The sequence below is a fragment of the Leptinotarsa decemlineata genome, unplaced genomic scaffold (genome assembly GCF_025532065.1).
Source record: "Leptinotarsa decemlineata unplaced genomic scaffold, Ldec_3_MD MMD2_tig00026347_RagTag_RagTag, whole genome shotgun sequence".
Lineage (NCBI taxonomy): Eukaryota > Metazoa > Arthropoda > Insecta > Coleoptera > Chrysomelidae > Leptinotarsa > Leptinotarsa decemlineata.
In genome coordinates, this window is record NW_027412698.1 from 3,186,661 (window position 1) to 3,211,291 (window position 24,631).

General features: G+C 36.6%; 1 protein-coding gene across 2 annotated transcripts; it reads right to left on the bottom strand.

The window, feature by feature from the left end:
* Positions 1 to 5,046: 5,046 nt before the first annotated feature.
* LOC141486247 (zinc finger BED domain-containing protein 4-like) lies at positions 5,047 to 23,822 on the bottom strand. 2 transcript variants are annotated; one of them, XM_074183988.1, is made up of 3 exons: positions 23,706 to 23,822; positions 14,291 to 14,480; positions 5,047 to 8,115 (listed from the first exon to the last, which is right to left on the bottom strand). In XM_074183988.1, the coding sequence occupies exon 3, from the start codon at positions 6,476 to 6,478 to the stop codon at positions 5,576 to 5,578; it is 903 nt and encodes a 300-aa protein (XP_074040089.1). In that variant the 5' UTR covers positions 6,479 to 8,115; positions 14,291 to 14,480; positions 23,706 to 23,822; the 3' UTR covers positions 5,047 to 5,575. The 2 variants fall into 2 exon arrangements, 1 of the variants encoding a protein (XP_074040089.1); XR_012467725.1 differs by lacking the exon at positions 5,047 to 8,115 and adding an exon at positions 10,935 to 11,558.
* Between the last annotated feature and the right edge of the window lie 809 nt (positions 23,823 to 24,631).

The window sequence follows — 24,631 nt, forward strand, 5'->3', positions numbered from 1 at the left end:
TTAACCTCATCGACTTCTTCTTCAGGACAGCCATATCCTCGTCTCCGATCCCGAAGACGAAGAGGTGTCCTTGTGGGTTCATCTTAACCTCATGATGGAAGGTGCACCATCTTGCTACCTTCAGGTCAGGATTCTGCGCCTTCAGCCGACCCAGCACCCTCTCCTTTTCACCGGATGTCGTCTTGTGGACGTCCTCCGGGATCCAGAGTGAGGCTTTGGTGAGCTTCGGGAGCTTATCCACACTGACGACCGCAAGTGATGCCTCCTCCCATGGCTTAATATTCATTGTGGCTTTCTTCAGCCACTCTAGCGTCACGTCGTCATCGCAGACCACTCTGATGATTTCACCGGAGTATGTCCACGACTTGAACGTGGGCGGTTTGCTGTTGTTGCTGGAGGCGGAGAAGATGATCTTGTCCAGCTCCTCCAACAGTTGTTTTTTGATGAGACTCTCTCGTTCTGCGGTAACCTTACCATACGGGTTAGTCTCATCTATGATGGCTACCTTGAGGTGTCTCAAGGCGGCCTCCACGAAGGTTTTGGAAGGTGCAGCGACATTTCTGTCGCTGCGCAGCTTCTTCAACCTTCTTGGGGTTCCCTCCGTGGAGGTACTCGCATGAGGGCGCTTTCCTGCGGTGGCAGCCGGTTCCTTGCCTTTTTCCAAGGCGGAGCTCTTGGCGCCCTCCGCAAGAGGTGCCCTTGTTGTTGAGGATGGAGTGGGAGAGGGGGAGGGTGCACTCATAGTTGCTGCCACTTCTGCCTCTTTCGCTCTCTTCCTCCTCTTGGCCTCGGCGCCGCTGATCCGCTTACGCCTTGGCCTTTGCGTTGTATCGTGAGGTGGTCTGCTATGTCCAGCCTCTTTCTGAGCGGTAGCTTGGGGTGAGCATTTCTGTTCATCCCCAGCCCCCGCCCTAAATTGAGGTGAGCATTGCTGTCCAGCCTCGGGATTGGTTGATTTTTTTTTATGTTTTGTTTGTGTGTCTGTGTTCATGTGTGTTCCCACGAGTAGCAAGGGAAGGGTTGGTCACCTCTAGCAGAGCCCCGCATTACCAGAGGAAGGCTAGTTACAATGAGGTTTCGCCCGGTTCCTCAAGGGGATCGTTCGTAACCGCATATAACCCTGCGGCCATTCAGCTGTCGACACGATTCCTTACATCTTAGCTTGGGTAGGCTGGTCCGCGGTGGCATGTTTTGCAGGGCTTTTGGGGGGTTTCAGTTCCCCTCACCCTACGTATTTCTGCCACTGACCAGAAGTCCGTCAACCCCGTCCGTTAGGCCACATTGGCTTCCCGGATAGGACCTCCAGTCCCCTGGCCGTTCCCCTATCCGCCACCTGGGGACGCGCCCGATAGGTAGCCCAACCCACGGGTTAACTCATAATTATCATCCCTACTCATTGCACTTTTCAACGGACTCCTACTGAGAGTGTCTGCGACTACTAAATTTTTTTCAGGAGTGTATATAACTGTATTTCATAAGTCGCATACGAAAACGTTGCAATCTTGGTGTCAAGTCATCCAAGTTTTTAGTCTGTAGGATCTGTAATAAATATTTATGATCGGTTTCAAAAATTAGGTTTTGCGCTCCATAAATTTAGTCAGAAAAATATTCTGCAGCCCAAGTTAGTGCCAAGGCCCCTTTCTCGATCTGCGCATACCGTATTTCAGCTTTAGACAGTAAACGAGATGAAAATGCTACAATTTCTCTAGTAGAGTCATCATTTAGTTGCATGAGACAACCTCCAAGGCCATGACAGCTCGCGTCCGCACTTACTATGATAGTTTAATTCAAATCAAAAATCGCTAAATTAGGAGTGCTCTGTAATAAATCTTTAATTGTTTTGAAAGCATTGTCTTGGGCAACTTCCCAAACAAAATTAACTTCCTTTTTCAGAAGCGCCGTAAGAGGCCCTAAAATTTCTGACTATTTATGGATATATTTTCCTAATAACCTTAAAAGTTCGGTTTTATTTTCAGGATTGGGAAATTCACGTATTGCTTTAATTCTATCGGGATCGATCGATATTCCCCCATGAGATATTAAATGACCTAAATATTTAACACAATTTAAAGTAATACCTTTTACGTGTAGTTTAGCTAGGACTTTACTGAGAATCTCATCATGTTTTTCAATATCCGGTGCATGAATCAAAATATCATCCATATGGAAGACCACACCTTCCATACCTGCTAAAATTTTCGCAAAATTCATTGAAAAATATTCGGGAGCACAGGATATTCCAAACGGAAGTCGTTTAAAAAAAACCGCCCAAATGGTGTTATAAACGTAGTCAATAATTGGCTCTCGTTATTTACCTTGATTTGATAAAATCCGCTTGTAGCGTCTAATTTTGAAAAATATTTAGAACCTTTAAGTTGCGAAAGAGTATGTTCTATTTTAGGTAGAGGATAATGTGATCGTAGAACACCTTTATTTATCTTTGTATAATCACAACATAGTCTCACTGTGTCACCTTTGTCTACACATACTATAAGACTTACCCATTTGGTAGGTGTTTCTATTGGCTCAATAATATCTAGTTTTACTAATCTATTTAATTCCATCTTCAATTTCAATTTTAGAAGTAATGGCAATGGAACGGATCTTGGTACTGACTGCACAAACGGCTTCGCATCAGGTTTCATTTCAATACTCATTTCTTGTTTAAACTGATCTATTTCACTAAAAATTCCATCATATGTTCGCTCAATAATTCATACATTCAATTTATTAACTGCTCTACAATCATTATCAATATTTATACTTTGAACACTTACTTCGTTTCCAGTAAAATTCAAAACCTTAAAACGTAGAATAGAAGCTCTACATAAAATTGGTTGCTCAAGTTTTCTTACAAGGATAATTTCCTCTAAATACGTGATTTAGACTAAATTTATCTGAAATTCACCAACTACATCTAATTTATGGTCATCTGGCCCTCGCACAGGCTCACACTCTGTAATTTTATTCATATATTCATTAGATAATTTTTCAATAGGAAAACAGTTTACATTTGCCCCAGAGTCTACAAAAAATGGATACTTATATTTACCATCTATGAGCATATCAGCATACCAGTGATCTTTATTACTTGAATAGATTTGTCCAATGAATTGGTCTATACTATCCAAATTTACCTGTGGACCATCCTCTTCAGCTCCTACTGCTCGGATTTTTTTTTCTCCAAACCACACTCCAGTGTCCCTTCTTTCCGCTAGTTCTGCATACTGAATTCTAGGCTGGGCACCTATCCCGGTCCACACAACCTGTTATAGCACAGTACTTGCATTTGGGTTTTTCCAGTACTCCTGATTTTCTTTGTTTTCCACTATTCTTGTATCCATCAGTTTTAACCTTACCACTTCTTGACGTTATGATGAACAACTGCTACTTCTGGATATTTTTCTTGTCTTAAAATTTTATTTTGAGAATTTTGTAATTCGGCCTGTCTAGCTGTTGAAACTGCATCAGCTAAACTCAAATTACTTTGTAGTTGTAGACGTTCGCTAACCTTTATATCAGCTATTCCCACCACAATCCTATCTCGGATTAACTCATCTTTGAGGGCTCCATAATTACAATGTTCTGCCAAGGCGTGAAGTGACGTTATGAAACTATCGACACTTTCCCCCGGACTTTGGGTCCTCGCATTGAATTTGTATCTTTCAAATATTACATTTCGTTGGGGTATAAAACGCGAATCGAATTTAGCTAGAATGTACATGAAAAGTAGTGTTTACTCTTGCTAGTTGGAATTGAATAAGTATTTCCTCTGCCTCGCCGCCCATAAGGTAGACTAGCATATCTATTTTCTCTTCATCAGATGTTTTGCCAAAACCACTCACTGACATAAAACGCTCAAACCTCTTTTTCCATTGTGGCCATTCCTGTGGTTTAGTTAAGTTAAATTAACTGGGAGGCGAAACATTCGCAAACGTTTCTATCCTGGTACCGCAGCCGCCCCTGCTCTATTATCGGTTCTGGGAGGCATATTTCTTTCCTTTTTTTTTGCTTCGCTGCAATCGTCAACTCTGGCACAAGATGGCTTCCCTCGAACTCCGTGAGCTACGATATTGAAACGAAAAAGATTCGAAGACTTTCTTGATTGGATACTCTCACTTTAAATTGTTGTGAGTCACCGCTGCCACCATGTCGTTTCATGCAAATTAAACTCCGAGATCCATTATTTAGGTTTATTTGCTTCTCAATACTTAATAATTAGTTCTCCAGAAATAACACATCTACGACCCTCTCTTGATCTCTGTCAAAGCCTAAAACACCATCCCACAGAGTTACACACACAGGACACCAACAACCATGGAGTATATAGAATATTACATCACAGTTAGCTGAGTGGTTTCTTCTTAGACAGTTAAAACAAAGTTTAAGTTGCTTCACTTCATCAATCCGTTGATTCACAGAGAGTTTCAAGAGAGCAGGACAGTTTTGAACGAAATGGTCACCCTTGCAAAGTAAGCAGTAACTAGTTGTTTTAAATACGCGTTCAGCATTATGTTTCGTTCTAATATTTTCATTATCCCCAGTTTTCGGCAACTTAGTTATTTCCAAGGTTTCTAAAAGATCCGCTCTTAGTTTGAGAACACGTTTAAAATCATCCAGATTTGGTAAGCTTTACTTCTCACCAAAAATTCTTGTACTATTAGATGCGTTTACTCCCGTACTATTTGCACCCGCTACTCCAGCCGCTGCATTTTGTGCCACAGTAATTTATGCCGTTCTTGCGTCCAGACTATTTTTCCACTCTTCCCATTCTTGAGCAGTCTTTTTATGAGAAAGGGCGAGGGCGTTATTGGATAGGTAGCACTGCTTCGTGGCATCAAATGGTGTGAACTAGAGATGAAACGGATATCCGGTAACTATCCGGTATCCGGCCTTGTTTTAACTATCCGGCCGGATACCGGATAGTAATACAGTATCCGGCCGGATACCGAATACTGTATTACTATCCGGCAAATCATAAGGCAAATCACAAGGCAAATCATACTCCAATAGGTTATGTACACCGTTTATTTTTATAATCGCACATCAAAAATGTTTGTTTCATTAATTATTAGTTTAATACTCAAAATTAACAAGTGGCAAGTTGTGATGAATAAATACCAAATTTTAGGCGTTTGTTGGTAAGAGGCGACTTCGCTTGGCTTCGTATACCAGACCAGCTTCTGAAAATAGCCTTTTGCTGTAAATGCTACTGCCAGGTGCTGAAAGATAAATTCTAGCAAACCTTGACAACTGCGGGTACTGATTTAGATTAACTGACCACCAAATTTATGGGTCGTGATTGCGATCGATTCGAGATTTCTTTAGAAAAAAGTCAATCTCGTTAGCAATTGGATTTTGTTTTTCTTGATCGCGACAATCACTACTATTATCCTCTGTCACTTCATTGAAACAGTTCCAAAAAGTGTCAAGAACTCCTAAATAATTTGACTTGAACCTTGGGTCTGAAAAGGTAGCAATAAGGTAGTTTGGATTATCTCCTAAGAATTTAAAACTACTTTCCAATTCAGCTTTCAAAGAAGCTCTCATACGAGCTAAGTCTGGTGTTCTTTGTTCAGTCTCGTTTTTGTCTAAATACTTTTTTCAATGCAGAAATATGCGGAATCGCCTCGGATATACAGGAAAGACCAAAACTTGTAATTTTTGTTATTTCTTCAAATGGTTTCAAAAGATTTATGCACTGCTCCATTAGGCCCCATTGTTGTATCGTCAAATTAGTGAGTGTGTCATGTTCAGCGATATAAAGAGAGATAGCCCTTTTTTGTTCCAACAAGCGTTCTGCCATGTAGTAGGTAGAGTTCCACCTCGTGTTGATGTCCTGCACTAACTGATGCTGCGGTAAATGTAACTCCTTTTGAATTGCAAGCAATTTTTCTTGTGCTAAACCTGAATGATTGAAATGAGTTACTAGACGTCTTCCAGTAGCAATCATGTCTAATACTTCAGCTTGGACCTTCATTGCCTCACTAACAACTCGCTGAAGTGAATGTATGAAACATCTAGCAGAATCATACTCTGCAACTCGAACTCCTTTCACCATATTAGCGCCACTATCATGGATTAGTGAATGAATTTTATTTCTATCAATATCCCAGCGAGCAGCAATAGTGTTCAGTTCCTTTGCTATATTTTCTCCAGTGTGTGATCCTGAAAACGGTTTCATAGCAAGAACGCCGTGTTGCAGCTGAAATTCCGGAGACAACCAATGGGCTGTGAAACTCAAGAAGCTGGAACTATTGTGCAGGCAGGTCCAAATGTCAGACGTAACAGAAACTGCAATAGCTTTTGAAATGTTTGTTTTAATTTTGTCGTGAATTCTATTGTAGATATCGCGCACAATTATTTGAGAAATATAAGTGCGACTTGGTAATTCATAACGAGGTAGCGCTTGTTCTAGAAGCCTTTTGAACCCGACCTTTTCTACGATACTGAACGGCTCGTTATCTAGAGCAATCATTTCTGAAATTTAATAATGATATTTCTTGGCTGATATTTCTTGCTTATCTAATTCCCGCTTCTGAGCCTGAATGTGTTCAATTCTTGCTTTCATGGCTCTGCGGTGGAAACTGCACTCGCCTTGCCACTGTTGCTTTTTGCTCAATTCATCCATCACAGATCGCATATAGGACATATAATCGGCAACTTTCTGGTCTTTACATGTATTTTGTGACAGAGGAACTTCCCACAGCGCTTCTCGAGTGGGTGAAGAAGTGTTTCCTTCAGGAGAGGCTGGTACGGTTGATGCCCCATGTGTGAGGTTGATGTCCCCTGATGTGGTAAGGGAGTGGGACAAGTGTCACGGTGAACATCTACGACCATTTGCATCTGGTGGACGGGTGTTGCAGGACAGGATGGTCGGGCGATTACTGCTTCCGAAGGACAGGTTGTTTTTGGCCAAGCTCTAATGGCCGTGTTTTTTTCGCATCTTTTTCGAAAGACACTCAGCTAACCGCCCTTCCCCCTGGATGATGGCTTCAGTTTCGCGGATAATGGTTTCGTCTTTTTGGAACTCTTCACCCACTCTTCACATTTCTACGTGTTTTTGTTATTTTGTACCCGTTTTTTCGGGTTCTCGAACTCATCCTCAGAGTCAGCCTGGGATAATATCGCAGGTAGCGTTGTCAACGTCACGGTATAAGATGATAATGTCAGAAGGTCTGGCAGTGGCTTCTTCAAGTTTGGATTCAAGGTCTCTAACTAAATGTCGGTACCGCCTCGATGGATAGGTTCAGCGTTGATTCCACTTCCTAGTATGAGTTGAAGTCACGCAAGAGGGACTTAACGTTGGGAGTCGTCATCGTAGCCATCATTATAGACTGATTCCTAAGTAGCTAGATTACCACGTCCTAATGGACAACCACCCTCCTGCGCATGGCCTCATCCCGTTGGGCTTCAGTTAGAGGGGTTACAGCCATTAGGACAGACCGTAAGAGAGACGTGACTTTCTATTATATCAATTGAAACAATGCCCTTTGAAACCAAAAATAACTGTTCTGATTTCAGTTCGAAGAAATAATTCAAATTAAAATGATGTAAATAGTTACCTGGTCCATAGCCAACATTTTCTTGATGATATCTATGAAGATTTCCTGGTGGGCTTGTTCAGCTACCAGGTTATTTCCCTTCAAGCCAGTTAATGCTGCAAAATCTATGAGTCCATCAAGGCATTTAGTCAGTTCTACATGTTCCTGACATGTATGCAATCTCCAGGCAGGAGGGCTGGCTTCTGTGTCCCAACGAAAAAACTATGATCTCTTGCTTCCATATTCGAGCATTTTTTTGTGGACACTTCTTGGGCCTCGAAATATACCGGAGTTGAGTATACTCTGAAGTCCCTGAGTACAAGGTCACACCTAAATATAACTCAGAAACTATACAACTCAACGACCACATATCAATTGCCTCACAAAATGGGGGGCCCAGTAAGACTTAAGGTGCTCTGTAGAACCGAGTTTGGATATATGCTATCCTGTTATTCTCGTTTGTAAATAATGAACTCCAGAAGTCGATGACTTTTATCCGATTGGGCTGTCCTACAGGATCAACAAGCATTATATCATCTGGTTTCAGATCGGTATGAATAAGGCCTAGTTGCTGAAAACAAAAGAAAATGATTACTGTAATAAATTCGGAAATATTCCATTTCTGAAACAGAGCAAATTCCGATTCTTTTTTATGATAGGATCAACAGATGATTGTTAAAGGTGTCCAATAGGTCTCCGACATGATTAGTGTTGTAAAATTTCCGGAAATATATTTTTGGAAAAATTTCCTGAAATATTGGAAATATTGGAAACATTGGAAAAATATAAGAAAATAGAATATTTATTCATAAAAAAAAACAAAAGAAAACACAGAATGCTCATACTTAAACCCAAACAAATCAAAATAATGTCAAACTTCCTCAAAAAATGAAAAAACGAAACACAGAATACCTTATACTTAAAGACAAAGAAAAATAATATTAAACTTATTTTAAAAAAATCTTATTTTTGATGAAGAAGTTGAGCCAGAGACATATCTTCATCGGTATCATCACACTCAACATCTTCATCGTGTACGTCTACTGCCTCAAAATCTTCAATAGATTCCAAAATAAAAATTGACCTATCGCCTTTTTCCATTTTCTTTAGCTAATTTTGATTATGGGATACATAGACTAGTTTGGCAGCTCTGTCATTAGTAAGTCTGCTTCTCTTTTTCAAATGAAAGTGACTGTAAACGCTAAAACTGCGTTCCGTTGCTGCCGAAGATGCTGACATTATCAAAATTCGTGTCGCTATTTGTGATAGTAAAGATGAACAACAAAGTCCTTTCCACCAGTAGAGTGGGTTATCAAAGTTACTTTTTCATATAAAGTTATTTCCAAATAATTTGCCACTCTTACAACTGTAATTCATAGTTCATAGTAATGGCATAGTTCTTTTGTTCTGAAGAAGTAGATTTTTGGGCCAGGTTGAGCGGTTTTTCATTTTCATCATCCTGAGATACACTTCCTGCAGAAAGAATCGATTTGTTGAATTCAATCATTCTATATGAGATATTTCTACTCACCGACGATGGCTCTTTTTCGTCATCTTCACTGTCTGAAATTGAATTCACTTTCTTGTTCACCGGCGAGGTATTACAGACTGTTACCTCTTGTTGAATATTATAAGTATAACAGTCAGTAAATTGTTCGAACGTCACTAAGGGCTGTAGGAGAATTTCAGATCTGCGATTTTCCTTTCTTGAGACATTGGAATTGTTCGTTTGCTCTGGAGAAGTAGATTCTCGAGCCCTTTTTCTAACCAGGTTGAGCGGTTGTTGATCCACATCATCCTGAGGAACCTGGAAAAAGAAACTGTGAGTACTTCTGAAGCAAATGTATTGAAGTTTTCAAAAATAAAAATTTTAATTGACAGTAACAACTACTCACCAAAAGATATTCACACTTTCCTTGGAGTTTTTGCTGATGGCCCTCAGTAAAGTTATTGTTCTCAGTAAACTGTGCAGGTTATGGACAATTTTTCAATGGAATTTTAGCACAAGCAGCCTCTATCAGCTGCAAATGTTTCTCCACATAGTCGCAGTCACTGAAGTCTACTAGATGATCCATGGAGATGAAGTCATGGTCAAGAGCTTCAGCTGTAGTAATGCTTTCTGACTGAAGTTGAAAAATATCTATGAGTTCCCAGTAAAATATTATTACATTCCATCCCAACCCTAGAGTTCTCTAGTTTTGATTCTTCTTCAATTCCAGGTTCACAGAAAAGTGTTTTTTTGTGCTTACATTGATATGGCCCTAGATATTTTTGTGAAGAGTTGTATATGACATATTCTACATCACAAAACATAATTTTCACTTCTTGTTAGTGATTCATTACAGAGATTGAATCATTTTAAAATGATAAGTGAGGCTACTGATTTTCAAAAGATTATTTTTTAAATCCTCACTCTCTAGCAGACCTTGTCTTCGAATTACCAATTTTCTCACATATTGTTATATTTTTTTTTGGGGCAATGTTTTCGAAAATTATGAAAATGAAGCATTCTAAATGAATTGTGATATGCTAACATAAAATCATACTGCAACCTTGAAGAAATACTGAAAACATCATCCACTTGCAAATATGCAATTTTCTGATCTATTTGTCAATGGGTATACTGTGAAGAAGATCTGTATATGGAACTGATTCAGAGAATCAGCTTCATCAGTCAAATTCTGTGACTACATGATCTACAAGTTGGAGGTGACAGTCGTAGATGGTAAAAATTCAGTTGAGGTTTGAAATTCTGATGTGAGTTTTTTGGAATTCATTAGCAAGTACGTCGCGTGTCGCTCAAGAGAACATCCCATTTCCATAAGTTGTTGTCACATTTCAATATATGGGTATTGATACTACATTGAAATACAAGGAGCCCAAAAGATATAAATGTTCTTAAACTGAATTCAGAATTGTATACGCATTAGGGATTTATTTTCATTGTTGAGCAGCTACGATGTTAGCAAATGCAGGTGCTGATTCAAGTGATGGTGGAAAGGGACAGAAAGGTGTAAGTCATCCCCAGTTGGTTTATCCATAGTTGTTATGAAATATTCACTTGTGAAACAAGTTGGTACATTTGCTAGGTGAGTTTGTTAATAACTATAGAATTATTGCAAGAAGCATCTAGTTGACTGATCAAAATTAACTTTCGGTAATACGATCATTTCAAGTTGGACTATTCGCTGATGCTTCATTTTGAAATATACAAATGAATGGAGGTAGTTTTTCATGCCTCAACTCATGAGTAATATTCACATCAAGAAAGAGTGATGGCATATCACTTTAATCGTTGAAGAAATTTGCAAGTATATATATATATATATATATATATATATATATATATATATATATATATATATATATATATATATATGCCCTTCGAAACCAAATAATAGCTGTTCTAATTTCAGTTCGAAGGAATAATTCAAATTGAAATGATGTAAATAGTGACCTGGTCCAAAGCTAACATTTTCTTGACAATATCTATGAAGATTTTCTGGTCGGCTTGTTCGGCTACCAGGTTATTTCCCAAAATCTATGAGTTCGTCAGTTCTACATGTTCCTTACATGTATGCAATCTCCAGGTAGGAGGGCTGGCTTCTGTGTCCTAACAAAACAATTGTGATATCCTGCTTCCATAGTCGAGCATTTCTTTTGTGGGCAATCCTTGGGCCTGGATAATATACCGGAGTTGAGTATACTCAGTATACTCAGAAGTCCCTGACTACAAGGGCAAACCCAAATATAACTCAGAAACTATGCAACCCAACGACCACATGTCAATTGCCTCACAAAATGGGAGACCCAGTATGACTTCAGGTGCTCTGTAGAACCGAGTTTGGATATATGCTATCCTGTTTTCCTCGTTTGTATATAATGAACTGCCAAAGTCGATGACTTTTATCCGATTGGGCTATCCTACAGGATCACACAAGCATTATATTATCTGGTTTCAGGTCGGTATGAATCAGGCCTAGTTGGTGAGAACAATTCGGGAATATTCCATTTCTGAAACAGAGCAAATTCTAACATGATTGTTGAAGGTGCCCTATATATTTCCGACATGGTACATGTGAATAATATTTGTTTTTCCCTAACATTTAGTGAATGCAGAGATAACTACGGGATTGGTTTCTTCTATAGGAATAATTAAATAAAGAAAAAACGTATTATCGGTGGTTTAACATCTACACTCATCTGCGCGATTCGATTATTGATTGATTTGAACAATTCCCTAGGATATGACTCAATCTGAAACTGTTTCTGAGCTTGGACTAGATTCATCATTTATTATATGTTTGGTAACGTAGAATTGTCTATTTCATAGAGGATATTTCATTTTATTATGTTAACTGCGATATCAATTGCATTATTCAACCATGTCCCATCCCAGCTGCATTGTATTCCTATACGAATATACTGAAGTTATCAAAATAACATATTAGACACAAATGGAGTTTAGTTGAAATTTATTCATATGTTTTCATATCACCCTAACTGATTACAGAGCAATGCATAAAATAATGGTTCATTTTTGTTGTTTCACCATGCTAGGCATCGCACGTTGGAAGGTTAGACCTCGTTAATCTTTAACTCACACAAGTTCCTATTTATGAGGGTTCTCTTTCGTGAAGGGGCGTCAGCTGGTCAATGGAAGAAAAGATTTCCAATAGATGACTCTGGTAGTACAAATTTCCGCATAAATTATCAGATTTTATTATTTTTATAATTATGAGAGAAAATTAAATTTCAAAAGTGAGAACAGGCCGTCTATCGATTCATTCAGATGAATTCTACAATTCTACAAGTTGAAATCAACAGCTTGAAAAAATCAGAAATTTTTTAGTACCAATTAATCATTCATGATGAACAAATATGCTTTCAATGTGAAACCAAAATATTTCAAAATTTTTCTGAAACATTTTTTGAGTTCTTGTTATTTTTGAATATTGATTTAAATTGCAGTCTTATTTTTCAAGAAGAAAGGTTTTGACTTTCTACATCTTCATCCTCATGAAAAAAGTGGGAAACTTCAAACTCCATCTATGAATAAGTGTTATGTGCTAAACCGGCTAAGTTAGTTTTTCGTTTTGATATTTCCCAAATCAGTGAAATTAGTCAAAAATTATGGAGAATACGTTATTGTAATGTGGATAACATTCTCTTCCATAAAATCAATGCAGCTTTTTATCTTGTTTCCCAATCATCAAATGCAAAAATGTCAGAAAAAACAAAAGTGATGGTTCAAACTGTTGTATAAATCAGTTGACATGATGAATTCATATTGGGAAAAAAAATTTGGAAAAAAGTGGAAAAAACAAAAATGGTGGTTCAAAATGTTGCGTCAATCAGTTGGGACAATGAATTCAGTTTGAAAAATGAGATTGTTTTGAAAACATGTCAGACAAAACAAAAATGGTGATTTGAAATGTTGCACTATATTATCATGGCGTCAGGGGAGCATCTCTAACCATCATAAAATCATATTTGTCGAATAGATATCAAGAAGTCAATGACAATAATTGCATTTTAAATTTCAAACTTGTTGAACATGGTCCTCCAAATGTCAGTATTGGGACCACTTCTGTTCATGATTTACGTGAATGACATCAGTAACTTCATGGATCCATATAGATCTGTTTTGTTTACTCTGACAAAAATGTGATCGAACTATCTAAAAAAATATCAAATGAAAGATAATATTGTTTTACAAAAAAAGCATATTAAACGAAAACGGTGGTTTGAAATGTTGCGTCAATTAGTTGTGACGATGAATTCAATTCGAAAAATAATGTCTTTTAACAGAATGTAAGAAACGACGATAATAGTGTTTTGAAATGTTGCATCAGTTGGAAAGTTGATTCCAGTTTGAAAAATAATATTGTCAAAGAAGGTCAACAACAATAACAACGGTTTGAAATGTTGCGTAAATCAATTAGTACTATGCATCCAGTTCGAGAAATAATACTGTTCTGGAAAGAAGATAGAAAAAACAAAAATGTTGGTTCAAAATGTTGCGTCTTTCAGTTGAGATGATGAATCCAGTATAAATAATAATATTGTTTGAAATCATGTCAGAAATAACAGAAATGATGGTTTTAAATTTCGCTTTTAGTTTGAAAAATAAGATTGTTTTGAAAACATGTCAAAAAAACATGAATGGTGGTTCAAAATGTTGCGTCAATCAGTTGAGACGATGAATCCAGTTTAAAAATGATATTGCTTCGAAAACATGTCAGAAAAAAAAATGGTTGTTTGTAACGTTGCGTCAATCAGTTGGGACGATGGATTCAGTTAGAAAAATAATATTGTTTTGAAAAATAAGTCAGGTTGAACGAAAATGGTGGTTCAAAATGTTGCGTCAATTAGTTGTGACGATTAATTCAATTTGAAAAATAATATGGTTTTTCAACAGAAAGTAAGACGGTTTGAAATGTTGCGTCAATCAATTGGTACGATGAATACAGCTTGAGAAATGATATAGTTCTGGAAAAAAGTCACAAAAAACAAAGAATGTAATTCAAAATGTTACGTCTATCAGTTGAGATGATGAATTCAGTTTGAATAATAATATTGTTTGAAATCATGTCAGAAAAAACAGAAATGATGGTTTTAAGTTTCGCATCAATCAGTTCGAAAACTAAGATTGTTATAAAACATGCCAACAAAACATAAATGAACTCATTTTGAAGAATGATATTATTATTTTGAATTGTTTTTAATGAATTGAAGTGACTCACCATAAGCAGTAAGAAGCTGCTTCAGAATGGGCCTACGTCTTTGCATGTCATAGGACGAAAAGCATTTTCCATGAAATCCAAAAAGTTTTTTCCCAGCATTTCAAAGGCGATACATATGCACCTTAATGATATTGTATTCATCTGGATTCTCGCACCTCAAATGCGAGAGAATACTAAATTCTCGTTTACCCTGAAAGTAAAAAACGACTTCATATTGAGATGTTCACTGAACTGTCATAGAATGCCCACGTTCAAAATGCAAGGATGCCTGGTTTCCAGGGGCTCCCAAATGAATGATATTATGAAATTGGAATTTTAGCTCTTGAAGATTCAGTCTACAATTCGAGCTGAACAAAAAAAGTGAATACTGTTTTCATTATCATCATTATTATCATCGTAACTCTTGTCTCTGTCTGCAGATGAGGGTTGTCTGAGGGTTGTTGTTCGTAGGGGTACGACAGCTGGTTGACGGAAAAACAGATTTTTTTGGAATACATACTGTTTAAGATGTTATGACTTATCTGAAAAATTTGATGACACCTTGTATGTGAAGTGAATTTGTTCATAAAAGGGATATACAAAAAGAGTTGAATAGTATTTGCTCAGGAAACAAGAACCAAGTTATCGTTTATTACTGAAAAAACTGAGGGGCCACGATCAAGATTATTCACGTAACTAGTTTCGAGAGTCATATATACCTATGACTTTCCATTATATCAACTGAAATAATACCCTTTGAAAACAAAAATTAGCTGTTCTAATTTCAGTTCGGAAGATACAATTCAAATTGAGATGATGTAAATAGTTACCTGGTCCATAGCCAATATTTTCTTGGCGATATCTATGAAGATTTTCTGGTCGGCTTGTTCGGCTACCAGGTTATTTCCCTTCAAGACAGTTAATGCTCCAAAATCTATGAGTTCATCAAAGGATTTAATTTCATGACGCATGTTCTCCTTAGGGGTTTCACCCGTCAGTTCTACATGTTCCTGACATGTATGCAACCTCAATGCAGGAGGGCTGGCTTCTGTATCCAACCAAAAAAATTGTGATGTCTTGCTTCCATAGTCAAGCATTTCTTTTGTGGGCAATCCTTGAGCCTGGATAATATACCGGAGTTGAGTATACTCAGAAGTCCCTTACTACAAGTGCACACCCAAATATAACTCAGAAACTATGCAACCCAACGACCACATGTCAATTGCCTCACAAAATGGGAGACCCAGTATGACTTCAGGTGCTCTGTAGAACCGAGTTTGGATATATGCTATCCTGTTTTTTCTCGTTTGTACATAATGAAGTCGATGACTTTTATCCGATTGGGCTACCCTACAGGATCAACGAACATTATATTATCTGGTTTCAGGTCAGTATGAATCAGGCCTAGTTGTTGAAAACAAAAGGAAATGGTTACTGTAATCAATTCGGGAATATTCCATTTCTGAAACAGAGCAAATTCCAACATGATTGTTGAAGGTGCTCAATAGGTTCCCGACATGGTAGATGTAAATAATTTTTGTTTGTTTTTAACATCTAGTGAATGCAGAAATGACTACGGAATTGGTTTTTTTATAGTGATAACTAAATGAAGAAAAAACGTATTATCGGTGGTGTAATATCTACTTACGCGACTCAATCTGAAACTATTTCATGTTTTTTTTAAATCGTTTGAAGCAAATTACTGAAATTGAACTAGATTCAATATTTATTATATGTTTGGTAACGTAGAATTGCCTATTTCATTGAGGATATTTCATTTTAGTATGTTTACTGCGATATCAACTGCATTACTCGCTGCATCTTTCATATACGAATGTACTGAAGTTATCACTATAACTTGTTAGACACAAATGGTATAGATTTACATCATCAACAATGTTGAAAGTTGTTTATATGTTTTTATGACATTCATTTACTCTGACAAAAATGCGATTGAACTATTGAGAATATCAAAAAAAAATATTTCAAAAATATTGAATGTCTCTATTTGTTTAAAACAATTCAATAAACAAATTACGTAAAAATTCATATCCTATGTTAATAACTGTCATTGTTTAATGTGAAAACATAATTAGCTAAATATCAATTGAAAAAAAATTTTATCAATAATTTTTAGATATTTCATTGTGCAATAGTTATAAAAAATCATAATTAACAAATGAATACCTTTTTATGACTTTCATCGCAGGATCGTATGAAGTATATGTATCAAAAGGGCTCCACGAAGTTTAAAATTTATAGGCCGATTATTTATACCTTTTATTCCATTATTTATGTAAACGGAGATTGGGAAAAAATTTGTTAGTTAACAATTGAATAAATGACATTTTATGTTATGAAAAAATTATTTTTTTGATAAACTCTCTTTAGCAACAGCGCGCTTATGCCATAACAGCCGCGCGGAACCCTATTTTCAACATCAAATTAAAATTATAAATAATGGAGATAGAGTTTCGCGAGTCTGGACTTTTTTCTCGGAAATTTCCTCCTCTTCAACGAGCTTTTTTTAAAATTGCTTGAATATTAATATTTTTTGAGCTATTAACAAAAAACTAAATACCATTTTTTTTAATCTTATTTTATTAATAACAATTACAATTTTTTACCTGCACCAAAATCCTTCAAAAACATTTTTCTAGAGCTGAATCCGAATCGAATGAGCTATCGCTCATATTTTTAGGACTTTCATCTCTATTTTTCATGTTTTTGAACTTGTTGATTAGACTATTTCTGGAGTAGACATTGTTGTACTTCACTTGTATGTATTTGAAAAACAAAAATACCTTCTTAATATCACAATATACTCCCAAAAGCACAATGGTTTAAGTGTGTGAAAATAAATGAAAATCGTTTATTCAAATTTGTTTGATAATAACATTACATTTGTTGGGTATGTTTGTGTGGGGCCATGCTATAGGCTAATGCCTCTTCAGGGTAAGTGTGCTGTATGTGTGTGTGTGTTTTGTTGTGTGTTGGAGTCTGTGTTTTGTTACGTGTTGGAGTCTGTGTTGTGTTGTTTTTGTGTTCCGCTTATTCATATAGTTTTTCCGTTGATCCGTATGGTGGTCCGGGTCCATTGCAGAGGTCGTGGTTGTACTTTTTGGGTACGGTTTTTTTGGCCGGGGCTGCGGGAGGGTGAAACTCTTCGTATTTCAGGTTTTTCCAGGACGCTGCTATCCGCTGTCCGTTATCTGATCCTCAGTGGGAGTTCCTCTAGGATATCCTGGATCGGCTCCGGCGGGTCTTCCATTGCTCCCAGGAGTCTGGCTGGGGGAAAGGGGAGCTTTTTCCTGGGTATCCTCCTGGATCCTCCACGGGGAATTCAAGGTGTAGTGAGCGTGTTGATGGCATCGGTGTTGTTGCTGCTCATCGTTCTGGTCGCATATCGTCCTTGAAGTTCCTGAAATCGTTGGTTGATAGGTGTAGTATTGGTGAAGTTGTATAGGTTTAGGGATGGGTATCGATAGGGAAGGTTGTGTATATTTCGGAGGAGTCTTCTCTCGGTTGTAAGAATTCGGTGTGATAGTCTCGGGGGAAGCGTACAGTATATCATCGCTTTGTAGTCCAGGACTAGTCTTATGAAGGATTTATACGTGTGAAGGAGAGTTTTACTGTCACATCTCCCGAGCTTGCCTCTAAGAGCCTTTAGGAGGTTGGCTCTCTTCCGGACTCTGTCCAGTTTCTCTCTCAGGTCAGTCTCCCAGTTGAGGGTCCTCGTGAAGGTGACCCCCAAGTAGGACACCGAGTCCTGGAGTATGAGGTTTTCCCCCAAAAGTCTGAGACCCAAGTTATCAGGGTTTAATTTAGGACGAGTAGAGGTGTTAGGATGTCGGAATAGGATAGTTTGGGTTTTGGTGGGGTTTATTTTGATGCGCCATTTGTTACACCATTGCTCAAAATGGTCGATCATGTTTTGAGCTTGAATTTGCAAGCGGCGGGTGTTGGGGGCGGAAGAGTAAAGGATAGTGTCGTCGGCGTATTGTAGGATTTTATGGGTAGTGGGTACGTCATGAGCGTAGATGAGGAATAAGGAGGGAGCGAGGACTGAGCCTTGGGGGACTCCGGCTTTTGGAGTGAAAGGGGAGGATAAAGCTTCACCGACTTTAACGCGGATTTGTCGGTTAGATACGTAGGAGGCTACTAGTCGGATGAAATGATGAGGTAGAGGTGTTTTGAATAAGCTTCCAGATCAGGCCCGCGTGCCAGACCTTGTCGAAGGCTTTTTGAATATCTAGGGAGATTGCAATAGTGCAAGAAGAGGCGTTGATGTTTTGGGATATGTGAGTGTGCTGAATGTCCCGTTTCACTGCATATGTTGCAGTATTTTGGGATGGGGGGTAAATGGTTGATGTTTGAGGCCTCACACTCATGGTTTCGGCCATAGATATTAATACCGTGAGTCAGACATCTGATATATTAGTCCTTATTCGCTGTAATGACGCGAATAAGGGTAGTAGGTTTGGAGGTTTTTTTGAAGGTTATCCTCCAGATTTTTGAAACTTGCAGTTTAGCTGCTTCTAGGAAGCCGCTAATTTCTTCTATAGAGAAATCAAGGTGGACACCCTTGATAATAAATGATATGTGTGGTTCTTTGGGAGCTGACGGTTGTGGGTTTTTTCTTCTGAGGTCAATGACTTTGATGGAGGTGTGACCTGTACGGTCACGCAGGAGTTTTTGAAGTTGTTCAGAGGTTTTGGAGTTGTTGTTCGTTTTAAGTAAAGCTGTGCGGTTGAAATTAACCTTGAGTTCCGTGATCTGGCCACAGAGGAATTCGTGGGTGTTTAGCAGATTAAATAAAGCCCTTTGACTGGCTAGGTCATCGGAGATTTCTCGGATGTTAAATAGATTAGTTTGATTAGGTAGCTAAACCCGTGTGGATGTTGGAGGGGGGGTCACAGTTGGTTCGTCGGGAGACGAGCCGGAAAAGGAAGGAGAGGGATTAGAAAAAGGGATTTGATTACGTTTGGTTTGGCGAGTTTGTCTCGCCGAGTTTGTCTCGCAATAGTTTTTTAATAAAGAAGTGTACGACCTTATGTTTGGAGATCCTTTAATAGCAGCACCTCTAGATGCTGTCTCTGGAAGTTTAGCAGAACCTTCGCCTTTTGGATTAGGCTCTGATGTCTCTTTCGGAAGAGTTTGATTACAATAATCAGTGACTCCTCACGCCGGTAGACACTATGAGGTAATCCTTTGGGTTTAGGTACTCACTTCACTTCACTTCACTTCACTTCACTTGCACTCTTCACTAAAGCCGACCTTCACTCGATGAAAGCTGGCACTGGAATGTGGTGTAAGTGTGTAATAGAATAATCTATTTATAGAAATCATCCCCACCTGGGTTTCCATCCCATAATACGAAACTAGGAAATCTATGCCGGGAAAAATTTTACCTGTACACGCCCTCGATGGTAATTATTCAAATTTGGTTTCTGACATGGAATTAAAGCTTTGTCCTGAACCTAAGAAATATTGAATTTGTCTGAAGATTGATTTCAAAATTGACATAGTATAAATATTTTCCATAATTCCCAGAAAAAATTTGGGAACTTATACTACTTTATAATATTTCATCCAAGTGGAAACATGTTTTTCCTTGATTACAAAAAATAATTTCACGCATCTATTATTTATAAGGGTCAATAGCTCATCGGTAGAATTCTTGCTAATCTCGGTGGTCGAAGGTTCATTTTCAGATACATGACAAGACATGAGATATATCATCAACAATAATAATATAACATATATTTGAAATTCAAAGTTATTAGTTGAAAGAACCAGTGAAAATTCATATTTAAAACCAACATTTGGATACTAAAAGAAATACATTATCACCACCAACTCACCACGTTCTTAAACATTTTTATTTAATTTTTTCCACAATATATTATACTGAGTGTTGCTTCTTTATTTGTAATTTTCTACTATTAATAGTATTATTATTGTTGGCATGGAGCGAATCAAATTTTTTTTTTTCGTTAATGAATCGTTTTTTTCTACAGTAAAAATTTTCATCATAGTTTGTATTTACTTTTTGAGAAAATGTGAAAAAACTCAAAAATTAAAAATATTCAAACTGATTTTGAAACATCTATAGAAAGAAATACTCAACACTTTCAGCTGGGACTCTCCAACAGAGATGTAAACACAATCTCCAAAGAACAACTGTATGAAGTTATAGTTGAAAATGCTAGAAAAAAATACATCTCTCAAATTTATTTCAAGGATAGCCCAAAATATATGGAAAAATGGGAAAAATTGAATATTTCCGTTAAAATAAAGTAATTTCTATTACAGAATCATTTTGAGTTTTATGTGAGATTCTCAATATGCTTCTGGACTATAGACGTTTGAAAATATAAAAAGAAATTAAAATTGGGTTGTCAAGAAGAAGAAGGAGCATATTTCGAACACCCCACTAATCATTGTGTTAAAATTAATTTATTTCTGAATTGACTTTCATTATCAGGCATGATTCTACTATGACTCGAAATCTATGAAGTAACAAATAAAATTATAATGAATAGCTGAAATATCAATTATATTGAGCAATAAAACGTGAAATGGGGAAATAGAATTGATAAAATAATCAAGATACAAATCAAGTTTCTATTGTTATTATCCACAATCGTTCTCGGGTGGTGATTTATTATTTATTTTTGCTTGTTTTCAAGTTTCATTCCTTTTTATTTATTTTTTTTTACTCTGTAGTAATTTTCATTTTGTTTCTTGATATTGTTCGTTTTATTGAATTCTCATTCGACGTATTATTGCTCGATATAATTCATATTTTAGATATTCATTATAATTTAATTTGTTCTTTCATAGATTTCGAATCATAGTAGAATCGTAGTAGATAAAAAAATTCACGATGGAATATTGTCAACCATTTACAAACAAATTCACTTCCACTCTAGTATTTTCAGTATAAGTGTGAAAATCTTAAATTTCTCATCCAGCACATTCAAACAGTACACTTTTTTGCTATTTACAATTGTACATGAAGTCAATTCGTGAGCAATTTGTGAACAGAATATGAAATGATCATTTGCATTTGATCATTTTGATATCGACATCATTCAAATAGAATTATCCCATTTCACCGAATATATTTTAAACCCAGTAGTTTTTCAATTCCTCAAACCAAAAGCCATCAACCTCATACCTCCTATAATCGCATTGTATTAATGGTCATCCTGATCATTTCTGAGAAGGCTGTAGGTCAGCTGAATTACGATAATTCAAAACGTATTATATAGGATATTTCGTTAAGTGCTTCCTATCTTTGAATTTGAATAAAACTTCGTGTTACTTCATGAAAAGTGAGAAATAGAACTTTTTGTGGCAAAAAAATAAGAAGTTTCATTTCTTATATAACTAACGTTATTTACAAATGAAAGTGATGATCTTCTACCACGTAGTAACGGCTACATCCATCGAATTTTGTATTCATTTGAGAGACCTATTGATGTCATTATGTGGGAAATATAACATCGTTCAAATGTCCGCCACCGCTTCTCTGAGTGGAGCGCATGTGAGACATTCAATTTTCCATGACTTTGGTGCATGAATCAGACTGAATTTGACCAATCGCATGGATTATGTTGAAGCTTCAACGAGATGGCCGTTATTAATTGTCAAAGTTTGGAAGTTTTTGTTGAGAGATTCTGTAGTTGTCATTTAGTGACCACACACAAATCTAATGTACCTCAATTCTATTATGTAACCATATGTAAAAACCACTGTAAATATTTAAAAATTGTACACGGGCTGAAGGACTTCGGTCTATGGCCCCTTGGGAATCACCAATAAATGACATTCATTATTATTATTATTATTCTAATGCAAATCGTCATTTTGCCAAACTTATAAAGTCTAATAGAGGGAAATTGCATCCATAACGTCTTTTTCACTTAAAAATTTTCATTAAAACCTAGTTAACAAACCAACGAAAATTTCAAATTGATAATGAATAACATCCCTTCGCATAAGTACAGAATACGGCTACTATCTATCAAGTCAATATTCAACGAACGAACTGTCCCGACTACATACTAGATAGGCTGAAAAGTTCCTAGGCTAACACACAGATGGCGAATTCGTTAGTTCGGACTTCCATTGTCTAACATGATATATGTATTGTGATTTGGAATTCCTGAAAGAACCAATAATGTCGTTGTCAGTTCAATTACTACCAAGAGGTAGGTAAGTGGCAATTCGAAAATTCATTTCGAGAGCAAAGCAATTTTCATTTGTCAAATGAAAATTTTTGTCTGGTTTCTGACAGTAGTAAAATGTATTTTGTGTTGAATAAATTACATACTCACTTCTTGTGTAATTTCATGTAATTCAAAAATTAACTGATTTTTCCCATTTTATGTAAATAACTGTTAATGTTTATGTCACTGAATAGAGAATTGTATAACTTTTCATGGACAACGACAACATCACTAGTATGATATATATAAATTGAAGGGGTTATTTCAAGATTAATTTTTGGGAAAAAAGTTTTTGGCTTTCTACTACTCCATCTTGATACAAAAAACAAGGATGAGGGAATCTTCCAAAGAAAGGAAGGAAGTTTTCAATTTTAAAATAAGTAACTCTATACATGGATGTGTAGATCATGCAAAGAAGTAACTTTCAGACACAAACTGAAAGAAAGTCCTCCTGAAACAGCTACTTTCATATAAACATTGAACTACACGAAAGAAAAAATTCTTTCGAAACAAATACTTCTATGTGAACACTGAATTATACAGAAGATACTTTTCTCTACTCAGTTTGTATTTCAAACATTCGTTATGGAATAAAAATCAGATATCATTCACATGAGTTCTACTTTAAATGAATGGTAATAAATTGCACTTACATGGAACACTGTCACCCTTAGTGGTATACACCGATGTTTCGCCTTATGACACTGGCCTTGTGGCAAGTGTCTTAAGGCGAAACATCTTCCTTTCCTTGGAAGATTCCCTCATCCTTGTTTTTTGTATCAAGATGGAGTAGTAGAAAGCCAAAAACTTTCTTTTCCAAATATGATATATATGTTAAACAATCATGATTTCAAATTAAAAACCGACCTGTTTCGGGGTTTTTCTCTAAAGTCACCTGTTTGGAGAAATTGAATTTATTCCAAAATTTTACCAGTTCATTGTAGTTATTATTCGATGAGTAGTTATGATACTTCTGAACTGAAGTACAGTAATGATTTCGAGTTGTGATTCGGAATAAGTAAATCTCAAAAACAATTTTTAATACCCATTAGCCGAAGAAGTTTCAAATCAGTAATCTGGAGAGGATCCATATTGTACGTTAAAAAATACAAAGGATATAGCGAAAGTATATAAATGGCGTTATCAGTGGACTGTAATTTTAATTGTAATTAATTTCGATACGAGAGCATCAAAGTTACCTGATAGTTGAAGTTTTCCTCTTGGATAAGCTGCTCTGGGTTTTCTCAGGAGCTCCTCGGAATGTTTTGCAGCTAACTTAACTGTTGATGCATATACTCGTTGACACAACATTCACAAACGGGATAGATAGCGGTATATCGAGGAGATAGCGAACGAACTGATTATATCGTTTTCGAAACGGTTGCGATTCAACTTCAAAATCATTAACAACACTAAATCTTTTTTCTGGTAAGTCATAAAAAAACCCATGAAAAAATTTGAATGCTCGGTATCGCGATAAAGACATCGAACTGAAAATTGAAATGTTGCCGGTTTTCCAAACACATATTAAAAGGGCATTCTCAGAAAAAAATGTACACTTGTAATTATTCAAACCCATTTATTATAGAGAAGATACAAAATAAAATCATTTATTATTGAGAAGTTAAAAAATTAAAACATTCCATAAAAAAATAAAATAATGCAAGATATTTCAACTTACAACATCGCTTTTTCTTCATATCTTTATTTTAATTAATACTGTTATTTTCTCCCAAGTTTTTTCATCAAAAGTTTTGGGATGTTTTTCATTAGTTCCTCGTACTTCATATCGCTTGGACTGTGTTTCAGTCCAAGGAATTAGAACAATTTTTTTCTCATTTATTACTGTTTTCGTCTCTGATGCTCTCTTTGAACTAGCACATTCCTTCACAACTCACTTTTTCTTGAAACCTTTTTGAACATCATCATTGTCAAGCTCTTCCTCAGACTCCATGTCGCTGTCATCATTTTCATCAACTACATTTTTTACCATATAAAAGTCGATCTCGTCTAAGCTTTTACTTTTATATTTTTCGCTTTCACCTTTCTACATCAACAAAAAAAAAAGTTGGAAAGTTTTGCTTTTTGATAGAGGTCATCAGGAAGCCCCGGTGAATTCCAGATG

Excerpts from the sequence above, each read along its gene's own strand:
- LOC141486247 (XM_074183988.1), bottom strand. The coding sequence starts at position 6,478 with ATGATTGCTCTAGATAACGAGCCGTTCAGTATCGTAGAAAAGGTCGGG.